This window comes from Pseudorca crassidens, chromosome 1 (genome assembly GCF_039906515.1).
Source record: "Pseudorca crassidens isolate mPseCra1 chromosome 1, mPseCra1.hap1, whole genome shotgun sequence".
Lineage (NCBI taxonomy): Eukaryota > Metazoa > Chordata > Mammalia > Artiodactyla > Delphinidae > Pseudorca > Pseudorca crassidens.
In genome coordinates, this window is record NC_090296.1 from 68,104,726 (window position 1) to 68,131,375 (window position 26,650).

The following is a 26,650-nucleotide window of genomic DNA, read 5'->3' on the forward strand; positions in this document are numbered from 1 at the left end:
AAAAAACAAACAAACAACCCAATCAAAAAATGGGCAGAAGACCTAAATAGACAATTCTCCAAAGAAGACATACAAATGGCCACAGGCACATGAAAAGCTGCGCAACATCACGAATTATTAGAGAAATGCAAATCAAAACTACAACGAGTTATCACCTCACACCCGTTAGAAAGGGCATCATCAGAAAATCTACAAACAACAAATGCTGGAGAGGGTGTGGAGAAAAGGGAACCCTCTTGCACTGTTGGTGGGAATGTAAACTGATACAGCCCCTATGGAGGACAGCCTTAAAAAACTAAAAGCAGAATTACCATATGACCCAGCAATCCCACTACTGGGCATATACCCAGAGAAAACCATAATTCAAAAAGAGTCATGTACCCCAATGTTCATTGCAGCACTATTTACAACACCCAGGTCATGGAAGCAACCTAAATGCCCATCGACAGACGAATGGATAAAGCAGATGTGGTACGTATATACAATGGAATATTACTCAGCCATAAAAAGGGATGAAATTGGGTCATTTGTAGAGACGTGGATGGACCTAGAGAGTGTCATAGGGAGTGAAGCAAGACAGAAAGGGAAAAACAAATACCGTATATTAACACATATATATGGAATCTAGAAAAATGGCACCGATGAACCGGTTTGCAAGGCAGAAATAGAGACACAGATGTAGAGAACCACGTATGGACACCAAGGGGGGAAAGCGGGGTGGGGAGGGGGGTGGTCGTGGTGGCGGGATGAATTGGAAGATTGGGATTGACATATATACACTAATATGTATAAAACAGAGAACTAATAAGAACCTGCTATATAAAAAACAAACAAATAAAATTAAATTCAAAAATAAAATCAAATTTTTCCCAATACTGGGAAAAAAAAGAGAGGATGTGGTATATATATACAATGGAATATTAGTCAGTCATAAAAAAGAATGAAATATTGCTATTTGCAGCAAGATGGATGGACCTAGAGAATATCACACTAAGTTAAGTAAGTCAGAGAGAGAAAGACAAATATTATATCACTTATATGTGGAATCTAAAAAATAATAGAAATGAATCTATATAAAAAATAGAAACAGACTCACAGACATAGGAAACAAACTTATGGTTACCAAATGGGAAAGGGAAGGGGGTGAGGGATAAATCAGGAGTACAGATTAACAAACTACTGTATGTAAAATAGATACACAACAAGCATTTACTATATAACGTATGGAAATACATTCAATATCTTGTAATAACCTATAATGGAAAATAATCTGAAAAAATTCTGTATGTATAACTGAATCACTTTGCTGTACACCTGAAACGAACACAATATTGAACATCAACTATACTTCAGTTTAAAAAAAGAAGATTCACATTAATAAGCCATGCTAAGTAAAAGTGAAATATTCAGGCATTACAACTAAAATGTGCTACTGTTCAGTATTAACAAGAAATTCCCTCTAATCACCACCAATAAGGGCCGAGAGAAAGAAAATAATCCCCATTAACATAAAGTCTCTTACCTTCCATACTGGTTCTCCAGTGCTGTTTTTAATATGAGGCACATTAAAATTCAACATACGTTTCAAAGCCACTGGAAATGAAAACAGTCTTATTAAATATTACCAATGTTTTTAGGATTTCACTTTTCCACCACACTTATTACTTATTACCTCAAAACAAAATGCACAAATCACTCTAGTAAAACTGACTAATCAATATTAATGCATATGTAGAAGTAGGGTCAGACTTTGTAAGACAGTTTCATCAACAACTAAAGGGATATTGTCTGGGAGATTTTCTAATTTAAGCATCTTTGCCCAGATTAAAATGTGAAAAATGTTCAGGAAGAAGCCTTTTCCATGTCTCCTGATGATACCACACTACGTTTTATATAGATGCAAAAAGAAATCGTCAATCACGACCTTGCAGTGGCCTCGATAGATAACTGGTGCTGTTGTCTATTTACTGTGTGGCTGAAAGCATAGATTTTTAAGTTTTTCTAAAAACAAAAATCCTCTATGATATATTTAATTGGTTCATATTTAAATGGTTTAAAACCTAAATACAGCAGATCTATTTTTTAGTTATCCTGGAGTGCATTCTACGGCCAATTATCCTGTCAGATTCACTAGTGAGACTTTCCTATAGATGTGGTACGTAACTGATAACTCCTGCTTAAAAAATACACAATTCTATAATCATAGCAGTTACGCTCTATGTCTTATAGTATTTTGTGGTTTTTACTGCTCATCTGTTCATGTGTTACAGAAGACTCAGAAATATTTTCTAAGGGAAATAAAAATCTTGATACACTTTTATGTGAAGTTGAGATGGCCAAATATTCAAGGGAGGGTAGTAGTTATCTGATTAAATGTTTAAATGATTGGTAATCCTAAAATCTACTTGGTTGTTTTTTTTTTGTTGTTGTTGTTGTTTTGCGTTACGCGGGCCTCTCACTGCTGTGGTCTCTCCCGTTGCGGAGCACAGGCTCCGGACGCGCAGGCTCAGCAGCCATGGCTCACGGGCCCAGCCGCTCCGCGGCATGTGGGATCCTCCCGGACCGGGGCACGAACCCGTGTCCCCTGAATTGGCAGGCGGACTCCCAACCACTGTGCCACCAGGGAAGCCCCCTTGGTTGATTTTTAAAAAGCATTTGGATTAGGTTTTATTAAGTAATACAGAATAATCTACAAGCTAAACACCTACCAGAGAAGATTATAATACTCAAATCACCTGCGTATCAATTTACAGCATATTCACTCACTAGAAAAACTTCTATTAAATGCTTATTTCTTGAAGCAGATTAAAATAATAAGAGATTGCACATCAGTAATATATTTATATATACATAGAGATACGGAGGTGATTTGTTGGTAAAATGTTAGTACCTAATGTCCAGCCAATTATATACATCGCCCAGGGCTTCCCTGGTGGCGCAGTGGTTGAGAGTCCGCCTGCCGATGCAGGGGACACGCATTCGTGCCTGAGTCCGGGAAGATCCCACATGCCGCGGAGCGGCTGGGCCCGTGAGCCATGGCCACTGAGCCTGCGCATCCAGAGCCTGTGCTCCGCAACGGGAGAGGCCACAACAGTGAGAGGCCCGCGTACCGCAAAAAAAAAAAAAAAAAAAAAAAAAAAAAAAAAAATATATATATATACACTTCGCCCATAATTTAGACCTACTTCAGAAGCTCACAGATATTACAATAGTTCACAGAGGACACCTAGGAAGAATCACAGCCTGTGGTGCATATGAGTTCCAGGTACATGGTGCTCTCCAGAGCTTCGCTAACTGAAAGAAGCCCATATCAGCAGATATTCCCACGTTTGCCTTCTCAGCTCCATCTTGGTGAATTTCCCCATTTCTGAGCCTTGGCTAACTTGTTAACAGGGATTCTGACACAATGGATTTGTTAATAAAGTACATGGCCTAAGACTCAATTGTGATTTATTTCCCAAAACATTCTCAATAGGCATCAGGGAAATGTTTACTTGTCCTACTATAGCACATAGTTTACCTTTCTCTCAAAGTAAGACAGAACTCAACTGGAGTACTAATTTGATAAACCTGGCATAACCTATGGAGTAATGATGTGAAATCTTGCTACAATGAAGTTTATTTCTGCAGAAATCCATATTATACTACTAGACTTTAACATTCTACAAAGTTTCTGCATATAAAAATTACCATCCAAATTTCATTTTTCAGAAAGCTCCTTTTTATTGGTACAGAGTCTCCCTTAACATGTTTTTATTTTAATATGTAGTATGACCTAATTCATTGAGGTTCATTAAGCTGTCAGAACCATACTGCAAAGACAAGTGGGGCTTCTATTTGCTTACACAGATAAAATGAATGGCAGTTATTTCCCAAATTTTATTTGGACTTCCATATATTTAAGTTACACCTGACTTCATCTGATAGCTTACACTACATTATCTATTGGGGAAATGCAGAACACAACTCATTATGCACTGTGTCGTTAGTAGATTGAAGTCTATCATTAATTTTTCTTTGAATTGCAAAGGAAAGAATCAAGTACAGCCAAAATCCTTTCTGTAGGTCATATTAATTATAACCAGTTATATTCCTATTCCGATTTATATGCAAAAGAACATAATTAAAAGAGACAGAACTTCCAAATATGCAAATTCTTAATGGCTTATCTCTATTAGCTTCTCAGAATTAATAGTATGCCAACTTTCAAGACAATTAGCTAACAGGTATAAACCAAGTTGCCATCAGAAGTTTCCAAAAAATAAGGCAAAACTAAAATTATCTAAGGTGGAAAAAATATCAAAGCTCAAGGGAAAGAATATGTATTTTTTAAAACCATACTTCACGGTATAAATGGAAGCTATATAACCATGCTCTGTTAAACATGAAACTAATAAGGCGTAGTTTAAAAACACTAATTTGCCAAATAATTAAAATGGGAAAGGTATTAATTCATTCGTTTTGCCATTCTTATATCCCATTCCCGCATGCTGAAGACGGAAATCTTTATCACAAGGCGTTTCTCTTCAGGTACCCCCAAAGACTGGTCCACAGGAGACAAATGGCAGAATGTAATCTGCTCTGAAAAGAGCATCTAAATTTGTAACTGTGGTGTAAGTGCCGAAAATGAAACTCTCAACATTAAAATGGGAGAGAACTTAACCACGCGCAGAAACAAACCCGAAGACCTCGTAAGTGGCAAGGGCTGGAAATGCCAGGTGTCAGATCTGGTCGCCATGGCCTTTTGAGGCCCAGTAGGAAAGAGACAAGAGCAGGACCGCAGCAACCCGCTCACCCCTGAAGCCCCTTCTCCGGCACATCTGAGAGCCGAGTTCTCAAGCTAATGGCATCTCTTCCCTAAAAACTCAAAAGGGGAAGGTCTCTCGATGGTCTGAGAACGGGATTAAGCTATTGGAGGTCCGTCTCCGAACTGCACGCACCGCGACCGAGTGAGGGCGACAAGAAGAGGAATATGTCCTCACGGCAAGCACAAAACCGCAGGAAAGAGAAGGGAATAAGCCGGTACCTGTTTGTCTCTCTCGAATACTGGCTGCTGCGGCCGCCGCCATCTTGGCTCCCACCATACACTGCCCGGCTGGAGAGGGGAGCCCGATCATGACGTGGCCGCCCCGACCGCCCCGGAAGCAAAAATCGGAGGGGCGGGACCATAGAAAGCCGAACCCCGCCTCCTCCAGGGTGACCCTCCCATTCTCTCAGCTCTCTCCACAAAACTTAGAGACCCAACGTGGGAATAATACCCGAACACCTGGCAGTGTTTACTTTCCAGCGGCGTAATAGTAGGAATTTTTATCCTGTCTAATCAAGCCACAGCTTCTCAAAGGGTAGCTGCTTTAAAGTGAGCTCTTTAGGGCAGGAGCGTGTTGTAGTGCTAAGAACCTAAATACTGAACTGTTAGTTTGGTCGTCTACAGATCTCTTGTGGTGATAATAATCTAGGAGCTTAAGGATCACAGGACTAAAGTAAATGAAGCTCCTGGAACAAAATTGGCACTTCAATGCTAGCTCCCTTTTCTGTTTCCCCAGTGCAGCAGGAGGGGTCTCCCGTTTGCTCCTTTTCTGGGAAACAGGCAGCTTCGGAGCATTGCTCTAATCAGGCAGGTTTCTTAATCTCATCTGTTAGGCAAAATGGTCTAGCTGCATGGGGTTGTTTTGCCTACATGGACACAGAAGCCAGGAAGGCGCAAAATGGCAGTTTGTATTTTCCTCCTTTTAGTAACTGCAAAATCACAAAACATTACTTTGGCAGGGGGTGTAAGTGGATAGTGCAGGTGTCTTAATGTACACTTAAAGCCATATGATGACAAAATGTATCCAATATTAATGATTTCTAATTTAATCCATAGATTTTTTTTACTGGATGTCAAAAATGGACACAACTCATTTCCCGTATGGTCAACAGAGTTCACTTAGGATATTGCATTAGTTATTGAATATGTTCATTCTGAAGCTTCACCAAATTCTGAAATGAAATTAGAGACCCTGTGCCTCAAAAACTGGTTTGAAAACTTAACTTTTCGAATTTATGAGAAATTGTTACCCCAACGATTACATAAAGAGCAAAATTTTTAAACAAAACACAAAAGTTTATTTTTATGAAACTTGACAGGTGATCTCATTCTTAATGCCATTAGGGAACACCCTAGAACTGGACCTACATTCTTTTTTTTCCTTGTGTAAATTTTTTTCACCTTTTTTGAGGGTATAATTGATAAATTTGGCAACATATCTGAAACGTACATTGTGATGATATGATATATATGTATACATTGTGAAAGAATTCCCCCCACTTATTTACCACATCTATCATCTCACATATATATTTATTTTTTGGTGAAAACTTTTGAGTTCTACTCTCTTAGCATATTTCAATTATACAGTACAGTTAACTACAGTCACGTTATATATTAGATCCTCAGACCATACTCATCTTATAGCTGATTTTTTACTGCTTCCTATATGTGGAATAAAAAAAAGAAAACTGGAATCACCAATGAACTAGGTGTGTTGCGATTAAACAGAAATGACAGTTCCTGCCCTATGGGAAAGTGCTACTTAATTTTTTGTATTCATGGAATATAAAATAAACAGGCTTTCCCACTGTCAACATCTGAGAGCCCAATCTTGTTCATTTGTTTACTTCTACTTTCAAATGCAAATCTACCTAACCATTTCAGAGCTCCAGCATAGACCTCCCAAAATATATGACTCATATGACATAGAACACTAAGGCATGTTTAACATCTGTGTACAGTATATACATTTGAAATGATAAAAACTGTCCTGACCAAGGAGTGCACACAGTGTGGGCAAACAAATGTATAGGAAATATATGTCCCACAGAACAGTGGCAGTAAACAAACAGTCCCTGTAATGCTAAGACTGAGTAAGGTATTTGTAATGTGTTTTTAGAATAAGGAAAGAATTAAACTATGGCTGTTAGAGTGTTAGTTAACCTAACTTTTTTAGTGGTTTAACTGACTCTACCTATCCAGATGTTGGGCTAAAATAATATAATTATTCTGGCAAACTATTATTTTACATTAGGGGATAGATAGTTTTAACAGAGAATACCTCAGAACAGCTCATTCAAGAGAGGTTCCTACCTGTCAGCCGATAATTGCTTGCAGGATCTCTCAAATGGGGAAAGGATCTATTATCTACACAGTATTGTCAGAATTTTAACCTTGTTAAATCCTAACAAGTTACTTGATTTAGTTTATATAAGCACTTCACATTTAGTAGCAGAAACACATTTATTTAGAAAACTTCATTATAAGTGTCATTTTTTTTTGTTGTATCTGAAGTCTTTAAAAAAAGGGAAACTAGGCTGACATAAACTATCACCTAACATAATACCTGGCATACAGTAGATATTGGAATATGTTTGGCAATTTGAAAAGATAACAGTCAAAATGAGAACTTTAAAATAGGATTTCTTCAAAGCAATGCAAATTTTCCTAAACTATATGTAATACACATTCAAGTAATCCATCAATGTGTTTTTATGCTTTACATTGCATCACGTAGAGCATAAAACTAGTTTAATAGCTTATTGTAAAATTAGCAACAAAGCTGTGATAAGCACTATATATAAGAATTACACACTTATAAATAGAATCTTGTTCTAATCATTTTCTTATAATGACTGAATGTAAAAGGCAAAGTCACGGAGAAAACTTACCTATTATATTACACTCTCCTTTACTGCACATTTAGCATTGAGTACAAAAGTTCCAAGAGCTTCCATATAATTAGGGGAAAAAATTATAAGAAGTTTGGAATAAAGCAGAAGCCAAAGTAAATTCTCAAGTTAGTAATCAAATGAAAGCTTTTTACTTCACCCAAACAAATAATGACTAATTTGTAATACGGAAATTAAATATTACAAAGTATAAAGTCATGAGCTAGTTTCTGATATTTTAAAGAATCTTTACCTTAAATACTAAAATAGTAAAATGACTAAGTACAAGAATAGTAGAGAATTGCATAAATGCCTTCAGATGAAGTTCTCACACCAAAAAATTTAAAATTATTAAAAAAAAATGAATATAAAACTAACCTAAGACCATTAACAGTAGATGCATACAAGGCGAATTTATGCTTTTTCTTGATAATGAGAGTAACAGAAAACAAACTTGAAATATATGTCATTTAGACAATTGAAATATTTAAGAAATACATATACACATTTATAAAGGTTTATAGCATAATTCCTTTTTAAAATCAATGTCAGTAGGAACTATGCATTGGCTATAACAATGAACAGAAAAAGAACAAACATAATACCAACCATTTGACATAGTAACAATGCAGAAAATAACCTATGTCAGGTTTCTCTGATGTATCTTGACTGTAAAGATTAATCTAAAATCATACTGATGGAACATTCTTAAAGCCAGAAAATATTTTGCAATATGAATATTTATACTTCACTTTAAAACGTGAATATACTAAGTTATTTACATCACTTTATCCCTAAGGCCCTGTCTACACATAAAAGAATTGAAACACTGTTTTTAATTGTAGCTAACCCAAGCACACTGCCTCCCCACCAGCCCTCCCCACCCAAAAAGCATGTGAGTTTTAACAGCTTTAATTACCACTGTAATTAAATGAATTCAAACTACAAATAACCAGAAAATAGCTTTAATTAGGTTTTCTGGTTTGTATTGGTTTAATGGCTTTTAAAACTTTATAAAAACTAGGTAGGTTAAGAAATAAAATATCCAGTTTATCAACACATTTGGAATAAAAGCTGTATGGTGAGGTTAAACCTCTTTTTTGATAATTGCTCCTTTAATTACTTTTGATAATTTAACAGAATTCAACACAAGACAAAGAAATGCCTTGTTTAATGTTTTAAAACCTTCATGTTAAAGTTAAACTTTAATTTGCTGGGTCTGTTAGAAAATGTAACAAAATTTTACTAGGATTATGTTTTAGTTTTCCTTTGGTATTAATAACAGATTAATTACCAGTATCAAACCAATCCTGTCATTTGTCTTTAAAACTATCAATAATTTAAGGATGCTTCTTGGAGAGGATGAGAATATGGCTGATACCTGCTTTATGTAGCAAGAAAAATGTGCTTAAAACCAAGCATTTTACCTCTCATACGATTTATTCTGGTGAAAAACCCATTTATATTTGATAACAGATTAGGAACATTAGACTTTTCCAGTTTCTTCTTTTGCAAGAGTACAAATATGGTGACACAACTATGGGATTAGGTATCTTCAAATTGTTATTACATAATCTCTTGTTACTTCTAGGTATTCTTTGACTTTTAGTAGCATTAATAAAGTTTAAAAAAGGAAATGGAAGAGTTTATAGAAGGATAACAGTTAATTCTGCATGGTTGAGATTAGAGTGGGTTTTTCATTCTATTTGTAATTCTTTCTTACACATTTCTACATTGTTTATATAACAGGTACCTTTCAAAAGCAAAGAAGATAACTATATAATGCAATGGTGCCAGCTTACCTTTCATACAACCATCTTGATAATAAATAACTGTCAAATAGCCAAACCTACCAAATGGCAATCCACAGAGATCATTCTATTCAGATAACCTAAAATGTGGATCAGACATAATGTGGTCTAATATCACACATGGGATACATGAAAAAAAAAATTCTATGATTAAAGCCAAAGGCTTTAAAGAAGACACTTACTTAGGGATTTTCAACTGTATTTTAATCCACCTCAGAAGTGTTTTAAGACTATGGAATGTCCATAGATTCTAGAATATTTGTGCAATTCTGCTTTTTAATATAATACTTCCCTTTAGGCATAATCTAATTGCAGTGTGGATCTATTTTAACATAACTTAATAATCTAAAAACATTTTTAACTAATTTAGTGCCATCCCAGAAAAGGATACATATAACACACCCCCCAAAATATGACTTTGATTTATACAACAAGATTTATCATTTAGCTTTCCTATTTAATGCTTTAAAATAAGTAATAATTTGAAAATTGAATAAAACTAGAAAAATCACTGTGGCATCCTATAGCTAATCCCAATTTACAAAAACAGTGAGTACAAGTTTTCTTATTATATATAGCATGCTACTATAGTTGAAGAAAGTCTGTACAGCCATTCTAAAAGTATTTGTATTGAGGTTTATGAAGCATGTATATTAAGAAAATAGAAAAGTATCAACTTTGGTACACCTTAACAAAAAAACTTTTTAGCTTAAGTGGCCAAAATATTCCTTTATGTTCATATCATATATTTTATTGGGCCAAGTTTGCTCAAAAGTGATGACAGACAGATTTCTGAAACAAAAAGTATCAACAGCAGCTTTTAAAGAAGCATCTCTTTGTTCAAAACAGTTAATGTCCAATGAAGTGAGAATTTTCTTCCTTTTCTAATCTTAGAGTGTTTTTTATGGCAAAGTCCATATTTTCTTGAAATTCTTTATAGGTACTGGTGATAGGAAGAGCTAAGCAGTTATTACACTTGTTTCCAACAGGAAAATCCATATGAAGGCACTCAATTGATGGAGTGGGTTTAAATCCAGCAGGTGGAATGGAACTGCAACCAGTAGCAAAAATAAGAATGTCTTCCATTGTTACTGTAGATTTACCATCTGAAAAGAATACCAAAAAAGGAAAAAAAGAAAAAAAATCTGTGTTATATATTGCTACCATCATAGACTCTTCCCCAACTAGACTAGACATGTTGAAAAGCAGAGACACCCACATTAACAGAGATGCATAAGAGGAAAACTAAATCACTAAGTGTAGTAATAGGAAAATGGTATATTGAATACATGTTTATTTGAATTTCAAAGTAGGACTCATACAATAATTTGGTTGACCTACTCACTGTATATTTAAATGTCTTCCTTAATATAAAATTATCATATAGTCCAAGAGGTTCAGTAGGTTTTGAAACTTGATCTTTCGGGGATATGATCCTACAAACAATTTTAAACCAATTCTAGACCATTGCTATTTGATAAACTATTTCAACAAAGGAAAAACTAAGATGGTATAAAACATCCAAACAACCTAGCTAAAAAATTTTCAACTAAAAGTTAAATTGTTTTACAACATATTAAACAGAATGAATTTACATTGCTAAGGCTCAATGATAAATATCATTACCATGCTCTGATCAATGGATGAGGAATAATTCAATTTAACTTAAAATTTAAAAAGGTGAAGTAAATGACTAGCTTTGAGACTATCCTGTGCTGTGGCAATCACCCGTATATTTAAAGTTTTCTAGGAAGAATGCCTCTCACTTCAAATTACCTAGAGGAAAACAACCGAAAAATATAACTTTACTATGTAACCTTTCCTATCACTTTCAACTCAGTCATATAAACTTGTTTTGAAACAAGTTTTGTAAATAAGTAGTTAGATTAAAGTCTTACTATAAAAAGCAAAACTCAAAGAAATAAATATCCCAAAACAAAATTTCTACGACAGTTAAATAAAAATAAAACATCTACATACCCTCAACAGCCTGTAAGTAACTGTTCCAAAACCCCAAAGCCTGTACGTCAGATAATGTGTGTACTGTAAAAAGATCACTAAGAATTTTTGTGGAAAGATTCTCAGGTTTATGACAGAAGATGTTACAAAATGCTTCTGGATAAGTCTGAATTTTCTCCAAAACACCAAGAGTTCTCAGACCCTGTTTAAAACTTAAGAGAAGAAAAACAATGAGCCAACATTCATACACATGTGTTTGGAATGAACATTTCTAGCTAATTTACTATCACATATATGTGTGAAAAAGACAGAAAAAAAAAGATGTGGGGAAAAAAAGGTGAGGAAAAACAAAGAAAAATATGGATACACTTTATGTGATATGGTATTTTCAAATCAATAACAAGCAAATGTATTAATATAAAATGAATATTTTCCATGCCTACATTATTTGGCTTTATGGAATAGTTTTAAAATTAAGCTAACAATTTTTTATTAAGAGGAAAAAAGTAGATATCTAAAATTTTACACTTCAAAGCTAGTTAGTATAAAATGAAAGACTGCAAAGAAAAAGAATCATAAACTTGAGCCACATAAAAATTTTAAACTTATGTATTGCTAAAAAGAAATTAACAAAGACAAAACAAAGTGGGAAAATATTGATACATGATAGAACACTAATTTCTCTAATATAACAAAAATACAAATCATTTTCTAAAAGAACTCAACAGGAAATACAAAATATGAATGCATCATTAAGAAAATACAAGTAACAAATGAATTTTTAAAAATGCACATTCTCACTAATAAGCAAAGAATGAAGAAGATACCATTTTTGCCTACCAGACTGACTAACCCTAACTGTGGCTCTGGATTCCCTATCCACATCCTCAGGTACCCTGCTACACTGACTCATCTTCCCTTCTATTAGCTCTTCCTCAAGAGCACAAAAATATGCTTATCTTTCCCATCTTTGAATAAGGGAAAAAATTCACTCAATCCCATCTGCTTTCCTTTGAGACAACCTATGTGAAAGACTTACCTACATTTACTGTCTCCTTTTCTTAATTTCCTATTCACTTTCCCTCCACTCCTTTCTACATCTCAGGAATAACTGCCCTAAGTGCATGAATGATGTATGGGATCAGTCTCCTGGTTTCCCCTTATATCTCTGGCCAAACCTTCCGAGTCTCTTACAAAGCTTATTCTTTCTTTGCTTTGCCTTAAATGCTACTGTTTGTCCCTCATGGATCTGTAACAAGGCAAATTTCTCTTTTTTCTTACCATATCCCATGGCTTTATTTAAGCAGGTTTATGTTCATTAACTATAAAATCTATTATTTCAGCCCAGAATGTATACCCAACAGACTGCTGGGTATCACATATTCCAAGCACCCAAACTTATTAAGTCCAAAAGAAAGCTAATTATCTTACTACCAAAATCAGAACCGTAAGTGACAACAAATGCCTCCATTATTCACCCTATTAGTACAGCTAAATCTGAAAGTCATTCTTAACTCTTCCCTCTGCCACTCCTAATTACAAATCCTATGAATTTCCTTTTTTGAAATCCCTTTTATCTGCTCATTTCTCCATATACCAGTGGAACTGTTGTACCAGGTATGTAAGCTTCCAAGTTGATTTTCCATGTAAACCCCCATACTGTCATTCATCCTTAGGTATGTTGGATGGAGGCCCCCAAAAGATATGTCCACATCCTATTCCCTGGAACCTGTGAATGTGATCTTAGTTGGAAAAAGGGTCCAGGCAGATGTAATTAAGTTAACGATCTTGAAATCATTCTACCTAGGTTATCTGGGCTCACCCTAAGTCCAATGACAACTGTCTTTATAAAAGATAGAGAGGAAAAGGCCATGTGATATAGATTCAGAGATTGGAGTTATGCAACCACAAGCCACCAGAAGCTAAAAGAAGCAAAGAATGGATTCTCTTCCTAAACTCCCAGAAAGAATGAAGCCCTGCCAACACCGAGACTTTGGACTTCTAGCCTCCAAAAATATGGGAGAATAAATTTCTTTTGTTTTGAGCCACTCAGTTTGGAAACTAATAATACACACTCTGCACATGAAATAAAGTCCAAACTCCTTAACATGGCTTTTAAGGTCCTCCACAATACAATTGCTGCCTTTCTTGCTTGCTTTTAACTTTCACCTTACACCTACCTTTGAAGCAAATTTCAGCCAAACTTAAGTTCATCTTTATAATTTTACTTTTAATTAAAATGAAATATTTCAAGCTTATATAAAAATCCAGGAAATAACAGAAAACCATGACTGCAAACTTGATTTTGAAAGACATTAACATTTTATGTTTGCTCAGATTATTTTTAAGAAAATATTCTATTCACTCAACTAAATCTGCCCATTCATCAGTTTCCCTTCTCTCCTTTTACAAAGAAAACTATCTGAAACTGCTATTTACCTATTCTGAAATTTTTACTATAGCCTGCATTTCATTTTAGTTTCACTATATATGTATCCCTAAAAAATAACTAGTATTGGTTTGCTTGTTTTGAAACTTTCCAATAATGGTACCATACTGTATACTTATTTTTCTGCAATTTGCTTTTTTGAGAGTAATTTTTTCTAATTGTTATATAGTAATAGTTATTACTACATTTAGGAAACTAGTTCTGTCACTTTATTTTGGGCAACTGTACTGAATTACAAAAAATTTTTTTATTCCTTCCTGCCGATTTTTGTATTTTTAAAACAAAATTCCAATTTACCGTCTATTTAAAAAGTTATACTAATTCTTATTTTTTAAATGGTTACCTCAAAATTTTAATCGGCATATTTGAAATCTAAAGTGAATCAGGTATTTACCCTCTTCCTGAACAATACAAAGACCTTAGAACACTTGCAACTCTGGTAGCTCTCTCTTCCTATGCTACTTAAACATTTTGTTCCACCTTGTATCATAAATCCCCAAAGTAAACATTAATTTTTTGTACAATCAGTGTTTACTCTAAAATTAACAAATTTCTTTCGTTACCATTCCTTCTCACTTGCACACCTCCCTGTTAGTGTCCTTTACCTCTTGTAACCTTGCTACACTCTTTACAGAAGCAGTTCTAAGATTATTTTAGTTGGACAGTCATCTAGACTACCAATGATAATTTTAATTCTTCCAATCCTTAATAACACTCACTTATTCATTTAGTCTTGTTGCTCTACTAGGACCTCCAGCATATTGTAGAAATGAAGGGGGTAATTATATGTATCCCAGGCTTGTCATGGCCTTAAGAGGAACGTCTATCACACTTCATTAAGGATAATGTTTGCTGAATCTTTACTAGCTAATCTTTATAAGGATATTTCTAATTGTTAGCTTAAAATTATGTATAAATGTTTAAATGTAGCAATTGCTTTTTTTGCATGTATAACTGTATGAAGATTGTTTGATTTTTCTCTTTTAATCTATTAGTGGAGTGCACTAAAGCAAGATTTTTTTTTTTGATGTTCTACCTGCCTTGCTTCCTTTCATAAACAGTCCTCAGAACTGTTAGTAAATTTTGAGGCCATGTTGCTAGATACAAATATATTCAAGACTGCTGAATCCTAAAGAATTTGTTCTTTTTAACACTATTAGGGTCATTTAAGGACAAGGCTTTTTAAAAAGATTATTAGAATTTCTTTCTCTCTTTTTTTGCTTTAAAGTCATTTATTTGCAATGCAATTTAAGATCCTCTGTTTTTTAAATACGAATATAAGCTATTTACATGTAATATAATTACCTATATGTTTTCTATCTTATGTTTTCTTTGAGCATGTGTTTTCCCTTGCTTGTTTTCATCCCTCTTTTTCTGTTCACTATATGATTAAATATGTTTTCTTTATTTCTATCCCCACCCCCATCAAACTGGTTTGGAAGTTACACACTCTATTCCTGTTATTTTAGAGTTTTCCCTTAAAATATACATACTTGGCTTAACAATCTTAAGGTAATTAATGCTTCCCCACTACTACCTCAAGAATACAAGTTCCTTAAAACAATAAATACAATGTCCATTCTCTTCTTACAGATGAACCTTTAGCTAGTATTTTAATTATTTTAACCATTTCTTACCAAAATTTAGTTGTCTTTTAAATGGCCAATGCTTGTTTTTATTTATTCAGGTTTTTTCATTTCTTTGCTTACTCCTGGTGCTTGTATCTTACTTTTTCCTTCTGGGTCCAATTTCTTTCTTCCTTAAGTAGGTATTTTATTAATCTCTCCAGGAAAGAAGTAAACCTGTCTCAAAATGTCTTTATTTCCTCCTCTCTCTTGAATGATAACGTAACTAGCTCTGTGAAGTTACTATCTTGGCTGTCTGTTTTCAACGTTGATGTCACTGAAAAAAAGGCGTCCAATATAATTGATGCTCATTTTTACAATAATGTCTTTTTGCTCAGAACACAATTTCATCACAAAGTACACTATACTTCAGCATGGTAAGCCCTGTGAACCTGAAGAACTTCTCAAGCAGCATTTTCTATAATATTGCCCAGCCTCTGTCTCTTTTGTCAAATATATGTGTGGGTGCTCTTATTCTAACTTTCATGACATTTCTTGTTTCAGTCCTTTTCTCTCTCTTTCTCTTCAATGGCCTAGCATTTAACAACCACCAAGTTTCATTTCCATGATCATTTTTGTTTCTGTTTCGTTTTCCTTGTTTTTCTGTTGGTTGCTTATTTTTTTGGATTCCATTTTTATCTATAGTGTTTTGAGTGTATTTCTATGTGAAGATTTTTAAAAAAATGTAATAATTTACTGCTGCCAACATTTTATCAGTTCAAGTATAGAAACATTACTTCCCTTCATGTCCCTTTGCCTTTTGCTGTTTATAATTTCCTAAGTATTTCTTTTATATACATTATGAATCACATTAGAGAATGTTATAATTTTTGCCTCAGCCATCAAACATAATTTAGTAGACACAAGAGGAGACATGCTTTTATTCTTTTCATTATTCTTTCTTCCTTCCTGATGTTACAAGATTCTACCTTTAATAATTTGCTTTCTATTTCAAAAAATTCCCATAGGCATTCTTTTAGGGTAGATCTGCTGGTGACAAATCGTTTAGTTTTCCTTCAAATAAGAATGTCTAGACTTCTCTCAGCTGTGTCCTTGCTGAGATCCCCAGCTGGTCTGCTTTTATCTCTCTACCTCTCAAAAGTCTTCTTAAGTTTGTTTTATAAACACTGTTCAGGGTTTTTAACTGTGCTTATCAGGAAGGATAGAGAGAAGAGTGTCTATTCCACGTTATCCACAACTGGAAGTCTATGATCATTTTTCAACTTAGAAGCACTATTTGATTCATTTCACATTTTATGTTTGGGTTTTTTTTTTCTTTTAAATCACTGTAATAACTTTTTATGTCTCAGTTTGTCCTGTTATTTAAATCCTTGATGTGCTATTCCCAATACTTGCTGTTTAGGATGGTTGTGTTTTGTCTTTTATTGGAACCTCCTCTTCTTTAGCAATGTAACTTTAGCATTCCCATCAGGCTCAGGCTGTAGAAATTTCCCTAAACACTGCTACGTATTTGCTTTTGCCTGGCACTCTGTAAGTACTACGAATCCTAAGACCAATTACTTTGTTAATGTCTTTGGTTCAGATTGGGGTCCATTCAGAATGCCAAACCCAAGTTTGGGGCAAACTGAGGGTTCTGATTTCATATGACATTTAGGGTACCATGGCTTTTTTGTTTTTAATAGATCTTTACTGGAGCATAATTACTTCACAATACTGTGTTAGTTTCTGTTGCACAACAAAGTGAATCAGCCATGTGCATACACATGTCCCCATATCCTCTCCCTCTTGAGCCTCCCTCCCATCCTCCTTATCCCACCCCTCTAGGTCATCTCAAAGCACTGAGCCAATCTCCCTGTACTATGCTGCAGCTTCCCACCAGCCAATTATTTTACATTCGGTAGTGTATATATGTCGATGCTACTCTCACTTCCCCCCAACTTCGCCCTCCTACCCCATGATGAACCTAGTTGCAGGGCAGGAATAAAGAGGTACTATGGCTTTTGATTTCCTTGTTATTTCTGACATCTACAGGACTCTTGAGCTTTAAAATATTGTTTTTTGCTATATGATTTATCTTTCACATAAAAGGAGGGATCAGTCTTCAGCTTCTTTTCTCTTGCCCTCTTCATCTTGATCTGCCTAACTCCTATTTATAAATCAGGGTTTAATTTAAACACCACTTATACAGATAGGGAAGCCTTTCCTGACAACTAGACTACTCATACCTATAAACACACACACACACACACAAAATAAACAAACAGCAATGAATTATCTAACTTAGCAATGAGAAAAAATCCATCTGTAGACATATGAATTCCTTGGGAAAAAAATATTTTGTACATCTATGTCATTAAGAGATACATTTCAAATAAGTTTTTAAATAACTATCAAAATTTATAATATGTTTGGATTATTCTATGTATTAATCATAATTATGAATGGTAATTCTAACTGTAAGAAAATTTTGCTATGTAAGAGTCTTATAGTCAGATACTGGATACATTTTAAACAGTTATGTAACAGTGTTACTTTAATTACAGTATTAAAAATACATTGGAGGGCTTCCCTGGTGGCTCAGTGGTTAAGAGTCCACCTGCCAATGCAGGGGACATGGGTTCGAGCCCTGATCTGGGAAGATCCCACATTGCTGTGGAGTAGCTGGGCCTGTGTGCTACAACTGCTGAGCCTGTGTTCTAGAGCCTGCGAGCTACAACTGCCGAGCCCGTGCACAGCAACCGCTGAGGCCCGCGCGCCTACAGCCCATGCTCCACAACAAAAGAAGCCACCGCAATGACAGGCCCGCACACTGCAACGAAGAGTAGCCCCCGTTTGCCACAGCCAGAGAAAGCCCGCGTGCAGCAATGAGGACCCAATGCAGCCAAAAATAAATAAATAAATAAATTTATTTAAAATATATATATATATTGGAAATTATATCCTTTACAACTGTTTAAGCTTATGATATCATATTAAATTTTAATTTGGAAGAGTGCTTAAGTTCTGTAGAGCTCTAAAAAAGGAATGAGGACCATATACTGTCAAGTAAAAAATGAGGAGGAAAAAGGGTGGATGGTATGTTACTATTTATGTAATAAAAGAAATGAATATACACACACACATATACTCATATATTTATCTGCTATCAGTTAAAAATATAATGGAAGGATAAACAGTAAAAGCCACTAAAATAATTACTTCATAGGGGATGGAAGGTAGGTGTGATAAGGATGAAAGCTATACTTATCTTAATATAATCTGTATGACAGAACTGAGTCCTTTCAATGTACTATCATTATAGATTTGACTTTGGAATCATGCAAACATTTTATATAATTTTAAAATAAAATCAAACTTTAATAAAAGTCAATAAAAAGAAAAAATAAGATAAAAATGAAAATAAAATGTATACCCAGTTAGTAATATAACAACAAAGAAAATAACTATGCCAAATGACTTTAAAACACAGTAATTTGACTGCATAGCCCTAGAACAAAAAGAAATAGAAAAACAAGTTTAACCTATTTTCAATAATGTTATGTTACTGATGATAATGTTGGCATTATCATTCTGTGACTATTATTTACGAAATGTGGATTAAATCAAGGAATTACTTCATGCTCTAATTCATCAATGTCTTTGAGAACTGGGATTATGAACATGGGACAAAGGAAAAGTCAAAAATCTTGTAGTAGTGAATCTGAAGTATCAGTAGAAACCTATGATGTATTTTATCTTAAAAAAATAAAAAAAAACCAACAAAAAACCCCTATATTTCTTCTTTTAGTCCACTGAAAAGGCCTAGAAACTATGACCAACGTGGCAAAAACAAGCATCCCTAGCATCCAGATTGTGGATTTGAAATACCATTTCCCATTCAAAGAAACAAAGCTCATTAGGCCAGAATGTACAAAAGGAGCATGAAACACCTTGTCATACCATATAGCAAGAAGGCTATCAAAGACCATTAAGGGTCAACATCAAAAGAACTCAAAAGAAACAACATAAAGAGGTTTATACTGGTTAAAGATGAGACAATCTTAACTTCAGTAAGGATAGCCAACTATAACAGTTTTGAATACATTAAATACATAGATTAATGATACTGAAATTTTAAAATTTGCTTGAAAATAAAACTGGAGTCAGTAACAAGGGAAGGCTAGCTAAATGAGACTGGCGACTGGTTGGTTGATAACTGTTAGATCTGGGTGGTGATTACATGGTGTATCACTCTGCCTACTTTCATATATATTTTAGGTTTCCCACTATTAAAAGAACAGCAGCGTGTGAGAACATAAAAATAATTTTTATTTAGAAAAATTAATTATAAATTGAGATAACGATTACTTTTCCTACCTAAACAGTACACATTTAAGCAATTCTGTGTAGAATGTAAGAACAGTATTCATCCTTAAGAGGTTAGTTTGAAAGCATTAGTTTAAAATAGCATTTACATTTTATCAAATATATCTCACATTGTAAGACAATTAACCACTTTAAACATGTAATTTGAGAGAATCCTTAACATATGAACAACTTACCTTTCAAAAGGTGCTTGGACTCTCTTAATTACATGATAAACAAGTATGTCTTTTGCCAACCTATATTTATCACTTAATGATGTTATAAGTCTTAGGCATCCAATAAGCTCTAGGTAGTTATAATATTCATTTAGTAAAGAGTTTAAGTCAGCCACAGTTGCTGCAGTATTTATCTGTAATGAAGAAGAAAATACACCCAGTTTACTCATTTACTTGTGAAAGATATTTACATTTCAAATGACACATTACTTTATACTCAATTCTTGAGTACACCTGGGTGAAGTGAAAGTATACTAAGAATTATTTTCCTAGAATAAATGTCTGATAATCCAGTTTAATAAATACTGTATATTTCTGCCAAAACCTAGGTTTTAAGAAATCTAGACTATAATGCCACTTTAATATAGGAAATTACTTCCATAAAAGGCGGTAACTGATATAGAACAGTTACATAGCACTAGAGAGGCAAGAAAGAGGACCTGCAGAGATTTCATGAAAGAAAGAATAGCTGAGATTTAAAAAAATGGATACACTCAAGAGTATTTGAGGGAACAACATAAACAAAGATATACTTAACCATTTATGTGCCAGACACTTTCACATAGGTTAGCTCTTGAACAAAGTTACAGAGGGAGAAAGATAAAATTAGGAGGCAAAGTCCATTTGAATGGACAATCTCCTTGCTATTTCTTTCTTCCAAAAAACTCTTCTTCCAGGTATTTACATGATTCCCTCATTTATTTCAGATCTCTCCTGTGACCTCAGAAGTTTTTCCTGACTACCCTGTTCAAACTACCTTCACACTCTAATAGTTGCATATATGTTCTCGTCCTCCCAAACCCATCACCCTAAGTTTTAGCTAGGCATATAGCCAAACTTACCTTAAAGCTAGTGTGGCCTTATGTGACTAAGAGCTGTCCAATGGGACATGAGTGAAAATGTGTCAAATTTCCCTGCACTCTACTTCCACTTTCTCCCTGTACAGCAAGCTTCAGCTATGAAGACAATATCCTAAATGACTACACAACAAGAGGAAGGAATCCAATTCTCTGGGTGACTTGGTGTATCACAATTGTACCTTAAAACAGGAGCCATTTCTGTAAAGGCCAGATAGCATTTTATGCTTTGTGGGCCATATGGTGCTTGTCACAACTACTAAACTCCACCACTGTAGTGTAAAAGCAGTCACAGACACATAACAAATGGGTGTGTTTGTGTTCCAATAAAACTTTAAAAAGGCAGCAGGCAAGACTTGGCCTACAGCTATAGTTTGCCAACTCCTACTCTAAAATCTAGATTTTAGAAAAAAATAAATATCTGCCTTTTTTGAGCCATTGTCTTTTGGGTCTCTTTGTTACAGAAGCTTAGCCTATGCTTTAACTTACTATACCCCAAGCATTATCTTGGAAAAGATATCCTTCCTCTTATTCTGTTCTATTTTTATAATATATTTTACTACATGACAGTATATTATATATTTATTTATCTTGTCGTTCCTCTAATATGTAAATTCCAAGAAGGCAGGGGCTTTGTTTGGTTCACTACTTTATCTTCAGTGATAAAACAGTATGGGAAACAGGGACTTCCCTGGTGGCACAGTAGTTAAGATTCCGCGTTCCCAGTGCAGGGGGTCCGGGTTCGATCCCTGGTCAGGGAACTAGATCCCACATGCATGTCGCAACTAAGAGTTCGCATGCCACAACTAAGGAGCCCACCAGCTGCAACTAAGGAGCCCACCTGCCACAACTAAGACCTGGCAGAACCAAATAAATAATAAAAACAAACAAAAAACCATATGGGGTACATAGCACCTTGTAGATATATGTATCTGTTGACTAAATCAGTGAAGGAACACTGGCTAGGAGTCTGGAGTTAGGAAAGCCATGAGGAGAGCTCCAAGTGCCCTAATGAAGAACTCGAACTCCATTCAATAGGCAATGAGAATCCATTAGGATTCCTGAGGAAGAAAGCAATGTGGTCAAACCTGTACTTGTGAAAGAATCATCCTGAAGAAGATGATTAGAATAATATCTTAATTGTTTAAACTTAGATATAACCTGAGTTTGGTATAGTAAGCATACTAGAAATAAGAAGGAAAGGCCACTGTTAGAGACGGATGACTTGACACAAACTGATAAATGGAGTATGGAAGAATGAAAACAACCCTGTCTCCAGAATAACTTGGAAATAAGAAATCTCTTGAAAAGAAAAGGAAAATCAGGCAAAAAACCAAATTCTGGGCAAAAAATTATTTCTGTCCTAAACATGCTGTGCTCAATTTGGTAGGAAGACCCAGATCTTATCTGGATATAAACATCTAGGGGCTCAAAAATACAGGTCTGGAAATCATCAGAAAGGTTATAGATGAGGAGACTCTTTCCAAATAGTATAGAAGAAGGACTGTTAAGACAACACTGAAAATTACCTAAGTTTTAGGGGTAGGAAGAAGAAGCATTAAAAAAGACAGTAATAGTCAAAAGTAGGAGGGAGTAGATATTAAAGAAAACAATAGAGATGAATTCAAATACAGTGGTGGTTGCAGAAGTCAGAGGAGATGAGGAATTAGAAAAGAAAGGCCTTTGCATGTGGAGATTTAGATCCCTGCATATCAGCAATGAACTAGCTAACTCAGAAGAGTAGTGGTGGGAACAGAGGTCTGACTGTAAGTTAAATGAGTAGGAAAGAGGAAGTGGAAACAATGAAGTTAAAGTACATTTTTTCTCATAAAGAGGAGAAAAGAAAAAATAAATTGAAGGGTTAAAGGGTCAGTTTAAAATACCATTTTAGAATGAGGAGTCTTGGGCAAAATACACATTTCCAGGTTTCTTACTTTCTGGTTTAGAAACTTGAGGTTTAACAAGATTAACCCAACATGCCCAAGGTCACATAGCTTATATCAGTTATTTCAAACTAAAATCTGACTTCTGAGCATTTGTTTTTAACCATTAAACTATACTGCCTATTAACTGAGACAATGGATAGAGTAGGCTTAAGTATGGGACAAGTTAAGGGAAGAAAAGTTGAATTGGATTTCATTGTCTCAACTGTTTCATTACTTTCTAAATCAGTAACACTTGGGCAATGTTACTTATGATAAGTAAACTGAGTTTGTACAGATAACATGTGTAGTACAGGGCTTAATAAATGGTAACTATTTTTTTTTTTTTTTTGCGGTACGCGGGCCTCTCACTGTTGTGGCCTCTCTTGTTGCGGAGCACAGGCTCCGGACGCACAGGCTCTGGACGCGCAGGCTCAGCGGCCACGGCTCACAGGCCCAGCCACTCTGCGGCACGTGGGATCTTCCCGGACGCGGGGCACGAACCCGTGTCCCCTGCATCGGCAGGCGGACTCTCAACCACTGCGCCACCAGGGAAGCCCATGGTAATATTTTGAGGGGAGGAACACTGAGTCTCCCCAACTGTTTCCACAGAGAAGAAATTCAGCCTGGTCTTTCTCTCCACCCATCACTCATATCTCCCTGTAGGAGGAAGGATAAATTTTCTGCTGGTAACCATCCTTTCTTCAGCTCCACCTGACGATAGGAAAGTGCACTTTCATCTGCTCTTGAGCATGCAACAAGGAACCTGCCTTATGTTGTCCCTGGCAGGGCAGATAAATCCACCTAGTTCTGAGGAGTGTTAGCAAGCCATTCTGACCACAGATCTAAGTCACATTATCCAACTGGTTTTATCAACATTAAACATGGCACTTTGATCTCTAGCTGCCTGCCCTTTACATCTGTCTATTAAATGGTTGTTAACTTTGTTGGTAAACAAAAATAATGACACCCCTTAACTACTCCACAAAGAGTATTATTCTATTGCAGATCCATCATTTATATTCAAATACACCTAGAACATAGTCTACATCTGAACAAACAGGTACATTTCTTACCCTGATTATAATCTGTGCCACATCAAAGTCTGAGACATCGTCTAAAATTGGTTGGGTACTTTCTGGTCCATAAACAAGGCAGTTAAATAAGGTTTTAGAAAAGAAACCAGGTGAAGGACCACCATGAACCAAAGAAATGGCAAGCATTTTGCCAGCTTCATAGTAAAGATTCTCTTTCAGAGCTGTAAATACAGATAAAATATATCAAATACACTTCTTTTATTATTATATAACCATCATATGTAATTAATACATATATAATAAATTTTAAAATCCAAGCTTTAGACAAATGTATAATAACCTAATTCATAGAAGGTATAATAATGTATAAAATATAAATTTCAACCAAAATATACAATTTTACAAATTTTTTTCTGAATTCAAAGTAACAATCTATTATAGAAAAATATGTAAATACAGAAAGTCTTTTTATAAAATCACCTATAATCCTACCACCATAATAACCAGTGTACACACTTTGGTGTATTTATAATATGTCTCATATGCATATAAATATATACATAAATAGCTTGACTTCTGTCTTTTTCCACTTACTGTATTATAAATTTTTAAAATATTACTTGAAATTATTCAAATATACAGTTAATGAATGCATTCAAACTAATTTACAGATGTGCTGCAATGTAAACCACCCCCTTATTACTGGCTAGCCCAGTTTCAACTACATGAGACACAATGCTACAGTCAACATCTATTTACACATTCTTGTTTACATATCTTTGATTATTAGGATAGATTCCTACATACGGTATTAGTGGTTCAAAGGATATGAACAATTTTACGGTTGTTGATATACAAAATGGTACAAATTAACTCTCAACACTATATGCTATCTTACCATATCATCACAATATTTTTCAATGTGTCATTAAAAATGTTTTAGCTACTTCGATAACTCAAAAAGATATTATGTAAATTTTCCTTTATTTTTTCTAAAAATTAAAAGTAATTTATTAATAAGTAACATTAACAATACCTGAAATAATAATAAAATCTCCTCAACAATAACCTTATATACTACATATTAGTAGTCACATCTTACAGATGAAGAAACTGAGATCCAGAGGGGCTATGCAATTAATCTAGGGAAATAAAGCTACTGAAGTAGATGTGTACAAACTGAACTCAGATTTTGTGACTTAAATTCCATATACTCTCTCCACTGTACCAAAACTGCCATGAATTAATAACATACTGATTACTTGGAGCGTTTTTGTTTTTTTTTAAAGGGAGTGTAGAATTAAACTGTGTGTACTATACATAGTACTAATGATCCTTGGTAGTTTCTCAATTATTTCAATGATACTTCAGGCAATGGTGAGGAAGTTCTAAAGAAAACATAGAAGGAAGTCAAATGGGATGATATGTCTTCTCACTCTCTCTCAAATTCCTATTACAGCAAAAGCGGTTATAAAAGCTCCGAAAAAAAGAATGCTAGAATTAACCAGTGTTTTGAGATGCCTGTTTTAATCACATTAATTCCTTACCAGAAGTAAAGACAGAAAAGTATCATATAAATAATTCTGTTAAATAAATAAAAAAAACTCTTGAAAGCAAAAGTATGCTAAAAATCTGTTATATGTGAACCAAAAAATTATGTTATAAAAATCCTAGGTTGTGAAGAAACATGCCAACTGCAAATTTCAAATATATGAACAAGAAGAGCTCAAAAACTCATTCATCCAATTTGGCCACTCTATTCAAATGAATTAAAATTAAGTACATTTTTCAGAAGTTATACTTAATTATAGAATCACTTTAAGTAGGATTTTGCTATAAAGAAATTAAGGATATTCTAAAATAAAAAATGTTTCACTACAAAATTTATTTTAAAAAACATCACTTCCCCCCTTTTCTGTGATTCTATCATTATTTTAGTAACAAAGTGATTATACATTTTGACAGGTATTGAGTATCAATTCTAACCTGCTATCTCTTTCTTAATACATGGTATATTCAGTATGTACAATAATAAAATAGTTACCTTGAGAATTGAGAGACAAGTTCTTTGACAAGGACCCTTCAAACAATGGTGAGTTCTCAAGTTGCTGCATTAAGAGACTTAGGAATTCTTGCTTTGATCCAGGCTGCTCTTTTCCAAAATGATCATTTTCATTAACATATGCTATTTCAATTGTATATGAAGGATTAAAGTTGTGATTTCTGAATCCATCTAAGGCACTATTCCAGATATTGGCTTTGTTGATAAATAATCTTTTAGCTTTTTTTTTAATTTGGAATCCTAGCTCTATTATTAGAGTTGAAATATCTCTTCTAAATTTGCTGCCTTGCCTATAAAACATGAATTTAAACATAGAGGTAAGTACTCTAAAGTACTTTAGGTGTCACAGCAGTTACACAGCCAAATAAAAAAAGAATAGAAAGAAGTTCTTCCCCAACTCCCACCCAAAAGCAAACAATGGCCGCCAGTGGAACAAAAAAGTTATTTGATAACCTTAGTTCTAAGTTCTTGATTCCTTCTACCCAATCTTTTACCAAATTAAAATCATCTAATGTTATACAATTCACTGGATTTAGGTATAAGAGTCAAAGGCTCAAACTCTTACCTCCCTGGACATACTTGCTTAACTGCATCTTTTTTTTTTTTTCTAACATCTTTATTGGAGTATAATTGCTTTACAATGGTGTGTTAGTTTCTGCTTTTAACTGCATCTTATTTCATGTTCA

The 26,650-nt window shown here is 34.5% G+C and overlaps 2 protein-coding genes across 12 annotated transcripts in view; both read right to left on the reverse strand.

Moving 5' to 3' along the window:
* The window catches only part of SCFD1 (sec1 family domain containing 1), a 133,280-nt gene extending 128,149 nt beyond the window's left edge, over window positions 1-5,131 (reverse strand). For both annotated transcript variants that reach the window (XM_067738039.1, XM_067738048.1), the window contains exons 1-2: window positions 5,027-5,131; window positions 1,523-1,593 (exon numbers count right to left, since the gene is read on the reverse strand). In XM_067738039.1, coding sequence (XP_067594140.1) covers window positions 1,523-1,593; window positions 5,027-5,117 — 162 coding nt within the window. In that variant the 5' untranslated portion in view covers window positions 5,118-5,131. The remainder of the gene's footprint in view (window positions 1-1,522; window positions 1,594-5,026) is intronic.
* Window positions 5,132-7,704: 2,573 nt separating this feature from the next.
* Window positions 7,705-26,650, reverse strand: part of G2E3 (G2/M-phase specific E3 ubiquitin protein ligase) — a 66,206-nt gene continuing 47,260 nt past the window's right edge. For 8 of the 10 annotated variants that reach the window (XM_067738301.1, XM_067738273.1, XM_067738263.1 and 5 more), the window contains 5 exons: window positions 25,947-26,254; window positions 23,942-24,123; window positions 20,048-20,220; window positions 11,493-11,683; window positions 7,705-10,618 (listed from right to left, as the gene is read on the reverse strand). In XM_067738301.1, coding sequence (XP_067594402.1) covers window positions 10,362-10,618; window positions 11,493-11,683; window positions 20,048-20,220; window positions 23,942-24,123; window positions 25,947-26,254 — 1,111 coding nt within the window. In that variant the 3' untranslated portion in view covers window positions 7,705-10,361. Of the gene's footprint in view, window positions 10,619-11,492; window positions 11,684-15,557; window positions 15,823-20,047; window positions 20,221-23,941; window positions 24,124-25,946; window positions 26,255-26,650 lie in introns of those variants that run through there. The other 2 variants (XR_010943629.1, XR_010943624.1) reach the window with 2 other exon arrangements.